Source organism: Trichechus manatus, unplaced genomic scaffold (genome assembly GCF_000243295.1).
Source record: "Trichechus manatus latirostris isolate Lorelei unplaced genomic scaffold, TriManLat1.0 scaffold00176, whole genome shotgun sequence".
In the NCBI taxonomy this organism is placed as follows: Eukaryota; Metazoa; Chordata; class Mammalia; order Sirenia; family Trichechidae; genus Trichechus; species Trichechus manatus.
In genome coordinates, this window is record NW_004444112.1 from 3357217 (window position 1) to 3363587 (window position 6371).

At 41.5% G+C, this 6371-nt stretch overlaps 1 protein-coding gene across 1 annotated transcript in view; it reads left to right on the forward strand.

Annotated features, from left to right (window-relative positions):
• Positions 1-4181, forward strand: part of LOC101344671 (zinc finger protein interacting with ribonucleoprotein K-like) — a 13163-nt gene extending 8982 nt beyond the window's left edge. The window contains exon 5 of the mRNA XM_023741259.1: positions 3774-4181. Coding sequence (XP_023597027.1) covers positions 3774-3797 — 24 coding nt within the window. The 3' untranslated portion in view covers positions 3798-4181. The remainder of the gene's footprint in view (positions 1-3773) is intronic.
• The last annotated feature ends 2190 nt before the right edge of the window (positions 4182-6371 follow it).

Here is a 6371-nt window from a genome sequence, read left to right on the forward strand (position 1 = left end):
TTTTTTTTTTGTCATCGGTATAAATATATCACACTACTTTTGCCAGTTCAACTTTTTACAGGTATACCACTTATTGACAGCGCTTAAAATAATTGGCTGTGTAACCCTACCCATAATCAATGCGATTTTTCCATCACTGTAAACAGAAACTGAGTATTCCATAAGCAGTAACCTCTTTCCCCTCCCTCCCGCCCCTGGTAACTACTAATAAACTTTGGTCTCTATACGTTTGCCTTGTTTTTCTGGAGCCATCGAGACTGGATGAACCCCTGAAACTTGCCCTGAGATAATCTTTAAACCTTAAACCAAAAATATCCCCTGAAGTCTTAAAACCAAACAGTAGTTTAGCCTAACTAGAAAAAAATGTTTGCCTTGAGCATTACACCCTTTTAAGAACTATAAGAGATCTAATTCACAATAGCAACTCGAAAGATAGAAACCTTTGGGGACAGTGAGTTTATGTTAATAGGGTAGAAACAACTGAGAAAGAATGGTTGCACAATTCAAATGTAATCAGTGTCACTGAATTGTACATGTAGAAACTTGGATTGGTGTATGTTTTGCTGTGTACATTCTCAACAAAATTAAAAAATTTTTTAAATAGCTGTAAATCTGAGTTCATTTATCACTAGAGAATTCACACTGATAAAGGTCTTAGATGTGCAGGGAATGTGCTGTTTCTTTGTTTAGTATAATACTGGAGAGAGTCTTTGTGAGGGTATTATCTACTTGAATTAAACATCCTACATTCAAAACATACACAGAAGGGAGAGGCCACATGAGTTTTTGGTATGTGGGAAGCCTTCAGAAGTTGTATGGCACTTTCTGACCTGCCCAGTACCCTTGCCAGATTTTTATCGCTTCCAGTTTCTGTTATAAGCCATTTCACATTTACCACCTGGTAGGTCCCCACAGTGTGCATCAGTCACTATCCCAAAGTGCTCAGGAAAGCAGATGTCTGCCCACCTCTTCACTGGAGGAAATCATGAGTATCCGGAGGTGATAGGGTCCCTAATTCCGTTGTCTCTGACTAGTTAAGGCCCATATCTGACCCAGTTTCAGCCCAGAGGACCCAATTTGAGTTGTGCTGATGTCGACAAGAAGGATTTTTTTTTTTCAGGGATATTGCTAGTCGCACATGATGCTTGAAATGAGTATGTTTAGCTTCCAAGTCGCCAACCTGGGAACCGCCTGCTGAACATGCTCTGGTGTGTGCAATGATAAAGGCCTTTTCATTTAAGCACCTTAATCTTGGGAGTTCCACTCATTATGCTGTGATTTGAGAGCAGTATTAGAATCTGTCTTTATAAAGGGGTCTGGTACAATGAGTACCTGTACGTGGCCTTTTGGTTCTTTGGAAAAACAGCTTGGGATATTTTCCCCATTAAGTCCTGAGGAGTTACTTTTGCCCTAGTTCTTTGGCATACTACTTGGGGGACCTCCTAGATTGCTTTCTACTCCAGAGGGTTATTACTTTTGCCCAGGGCAGAAGCCAGTTCTCTGCCACAGGAAATTGTTAAACTTTTGTACAAGACCTAAGTTGATTGGTATCTCATGGGCTTCTGACTTTCCCAAAATGATTGACTGGGACACAATCTTGCAAGGGATTAGTTGATTTACTATTCTAATAAAAACCAAAAACCAAATTCGTTGCCGTCAAGTAGATCCTGACTCAGCGGACTTATAGGACAGAGTAGAACTGCCTCATAGAGTTTCCAAGGATCGGCTGGTGGATTTGAACTGTTGACCTTTTGATTAGCAGCCTAGCTCTTAACCACTGAAAATAGTGGCTTGAAAATCCACCCTTGCAGTCTACCAAGAGGATAGACCGATTTGTGGTCCTGCTGGGAGGGCCATACCTTGAAATTGACAAGAAGTTTGCTTGTATAAGAAGCCAACTCCACAGAGATTTTTAGAGGCAAGGAGGGAACCTCAAGACCAATAAGAGCCTGGAGCAGGGCAATCGGTACCGGGGGTTCCTTCAACGGGACCCTCCTAAGAAAACTAATACTGGTCCAGGGCTGTAACACTGAAGATGGTGAGGAGCCCAGAAGGGGCCCGACTTCAGAGAGCAGTGGGTGAGAGTCCTGGAAGGGGCCTGGTTGTGCAGCTGGTGGTTACAACAGAAAGTCTCTGCTAGGAAAGCAGCTAAAGAGAGCTGAGCAAGCTGCCACACTGGCTCTGAGCTGGGCAGGTTAGCAGTGGAGAAGCTGTCGATGGGGAGGCCCAATGTTAGGCCTGATGGCCGATAGACCTCAAGGCAGAGAAGGGGTGTCGTGGCCAAGGGGGAGCTGCTTGCATGGCTGAGAGGGCATGTGCGCGGCTAATATGGGCCTGCTTGCATGTACAAGAGGGCCCTGCTTGCACGGCTGAGAGGGTCCAGCTAGCACAGCAGACAGGAGGCTGCTAGCACGGCAGAGAGCAGCTGAGAGAGCTCTCCTGGTTGGAAGCTGTCATGGATTGAATCGTGTCCCCCAAAAATATGTGTCAACTTGGCTAGGCCATGATTCCCAGTATTATGTGATTGTTCACCATTTTGTTATCTGTTGTGATTATCCTATATGTCATAATTCTTACCTCTATGATGTTAATGAGGCAGGATTAGAGGCAGTTATGTTAATGAGGCAGGACTTGATCTACAAGATTAGTTGTGTAAGTCTGGTCTTTTTTGTGAATTTGAACATTTGTTGTACATTTTTCTCCCGCTCTGTCTGGGACCCTCTGTGGTAATCCCAGTCAGAGCAGTCGGTAGTGGTAGCCAGGCACCATCTAGTTCTTCTGGTCTCATGGTCGTGTAGGCTGTGGTTCATGTGGTCCATTAGTCCTTTGGGCTAATTGCTCTCTTGAGTCTTTGGTTTTTTTCCCTCTCCTTTGCTCTGGACTAGAAGAGACTGATAATTATATCTCAGATGGCCACTCGCAACCTTTTAAGACCCCAGATGCTACTCACCAGAGTAGGCTATAGAATATTATCTTTAAGAACTATGTTGTGCCAATTGACATAAATGTCCCCCAAGTCTATGGTCCTTTGCCTTCAAGCCTGGGAGCTTCATCCAGTGAGGAGTTGTCTAAGAGGTTTCCCTGATTGTGCCTCTTGTGTGCTCTATTGTTTATATTAATATATGAAGAGCACCTACAATCATGCATTTTGAAATTTCTACCTCCAAACCTGTATCGGTTGGTGAGTGTGTTCCCTTACCCCCTCCCTCACCTCCTGGCATATCTATCTATATATATCCATTCGTAGATTATTGTTTGTTGATTCTATTGTTGGAGGATTGTCTATGCTGTAGTAGTTACCATAGTTGTCCTTCATTCCTGCGTTTCCCTCCATGTCCTCTCTTGCCTTGGTCATGTTGTATGGACTTCTCCCATATTGTGTATTGCCTTTCCCTTCACCAGTATTAACCTAAACAATATTATTGGAATCATTGTCAGTGTACCAATGCTCAGTTTTGAAGGGGAATTAATAAATACATAAGTTTTATTTGCAGGAAGAAATAACATGCAATTATTACAAATTATAATTTAGATAACTATGATATAAAGATAGAAAATGCTTTTTTATGTGTATGAAGTAAGAAAAAGAGAATGTTAACATTTTCACTATATTTCTGATATAAAATATATAACATAGGTATATTAGAATAAGTACCAAGGCTGCATCAGGATTTGAACAAAAATGAAGAAAATTGTATTAACTTGGTGAAAATGATGCATACAAGTCAGAAAAGGTGAAATCATAGACTTTTCAATTTCCCATTGTCTAATAGATTCCAGGGAAGAATGAATACTAGAGCTGATGCGAGAAATTATATGGTGAAGTGGCTCTTCATGTCGGAGAGCTGGAACTGTGACGCTCCGAAATTTGGAAGAGAGGGAAGACTTTCAAGGATTCCCAAGAAGTCTTCCTACCGTCTTCTTCCCATACTGGGACTGCCTTAGAGCTCACCTTCATTTATCATGCAAAGTTATCCGATATGGTTTTTTCCTTAGCTTTCTAAGTATGCTAATTTTAGTGCCTTCAGTAAAGACATTGTGACCTACTTTCAGTTTTACTTATTTGATTAAATACACAAAATTACCCTTTAAAAATAGGAGGCACTTTCTTTCCCTTTGGTTCTTGTGTAAGCTACGTAACACTTTGGAAATGTATTTATGATAAAGAGTTTCCCCCAATTTCATAAGCGAGAAGAGTCTTAATTTACTTGGGACTCGATAATTAATAGCTATTATTGAGTCCATAGGCTTGTAGTGACTTGAGTACCCTCAAATAAATGTGAAACACGATTAGAGAGAAAAGCAAGCTGTACCATTAATGATATCTTCAGACCTGTGTTTGGGTCATTGCACAACATTGAAACGGGTGTGGAATTTTGAAATTTCTGTGTTGTTCATGGATGTGATTTGATGAGAGGACTCCTGTGTTCTCTGCAGTGTTCTCTGTGGGATCCAGTAGGATGAAGGATGGGCTGAAGGGAAAGGATCACATTGCTCTGGTACTGAGCACACTACCCCCCGCTGAATGGAGGAACTTGTATCTTGCAATTGAAGAACACCATTCATGGAGACACTGAAATTTTCATAGCTCTGGTCCTTGGACTTTCTACCTCAAGTGGAGACAGCAACAGTCATGTAACCTATGTAAGAGGCTGTGGTCATGCTCAGACTCCAGATCCCCAATCCTTCTGTGACTTCTTTTCCCAAAACTGTTCCCTTGTTCCTGTTGCTTATCAACTAAGATCTCTCGGAACTAGGGTTCAGTGGCAAACTTAGGAAAATTTCTCCAGGACTTTCTTCTGAGTGACCTCTGGGTGGGTTTAAACTGCCAACCTTTTGGTTAGTAGTCGAATGCTTACCGATTGTGCCTCCCAAGGACTCCTTAATAACTAACAGATTGTGAAGATGTTGATATCTAGTAAGGTAATTCCCCCAAATTAGTCCTTTTCTTATATCATATATTGTTTCATATAAGTTTTCAAATGAACTTTTCCATTTCCCCATCCAAAATAACTTTTTAGAATATTTATTTTAATTGTATTAAACCCATAGAGACATTTAAGAACCTATTAACAGGGTCATTCTTCTTAGGTAAACTGTGTCATCCAAATTTACTGTTTACCTTGAAAATGATGCTGAATGTACAATTCTCTCAAAAAAGTAATGCTATATGAAGATTCTTTGTTATGATTAAAACTAAAGAGCTAGCTAGGAGACTAGAATACAGGCCTCCTGTGAGGTCTGAGGGGCGAGGAGAGGGCCCACATCCTTTGACTTTTCTTCCCAAAGACCACCTGATCACCAGTTCACCACCATCCACAATGACTTTTTCTTCTGCCATCCTCTGTACTCATTTAAGATATCCCTCCTTTCCTCTATAGGAAATACAAGTAAAATGTAGCTTATGAGAAATGACATTGAGATTCTAACCATATTTTAACATAAACACGGATCCTTCTCCTTAACTGCTAATCCAGTGCCTCTGCCTCTCCAGAAGCCAATGGCAACTGGAGTCATGAGACTTCTGGAGTATATGGGTGGCTCAGTTGTGGTGAGGCCTCAGTTCTCTGCAACTCCTGTGGTGAGAACTAATATGGGGCTAGCTTCCCTGTGGGATAGCTGAGCATCTGGCAACCAGCATAAAAACGATTACAGCAAGGATCAAAATGTGTTAAAACGTAAAATGAGCCAAGGATAGCTACTACAGGGACTTACATTGCTGGTGAAACTGAGAATCCAGAGAGACGTTTTGAATAGTCTTATGGATTGAATTGTGTCCCCCACAAAACGTGTTGTAAATAATAACTTTTATGCCTGTGGTTAAGGAGCCCTGGTGGCACAGTGGTTAAACACTCAACTGCTAACCAAAATGTCTGTGGTTCAATCTCACCAGAAGCTTTGCAGGAGAAAGATGTGACAGTTGGCTTCCTGAAAGATTACAGCCTTGGAAACCTGATGGGGCAGTTGTACTTTGTCCTATAGGGTCACTATGAGTTCCAATTGACATGAAGTCAATTTTTTTTTTTTTTAATGCCTGTGGTTATAATCCCATTTGGGAATGTTTTGCCTGTGTTGCAATCATTAATGAGGCAGAATTTGTGTAGGGTGTATCTTGGGGCAATCTCTTTTGAGACATTAAAGAGATTAAACAAGCAACCAAGCAAGCAGAGATGGAGAAGATTGATGCCAAGCTACATGGAGATCTCCAAGGAACCAGGAAACAGAAGCTGAAGAGACAGGGACCTTCCCCCAGAGCTGACAGAGAGACTTCCCCTAGAGCCGGTGCCCTGAATTCAGACTTCCAGCCTCCTAAACTGTGAAAAAATAAATTTCTGTTTGTTAAAGCCATCCACATGTGGTATTTCTGTTAT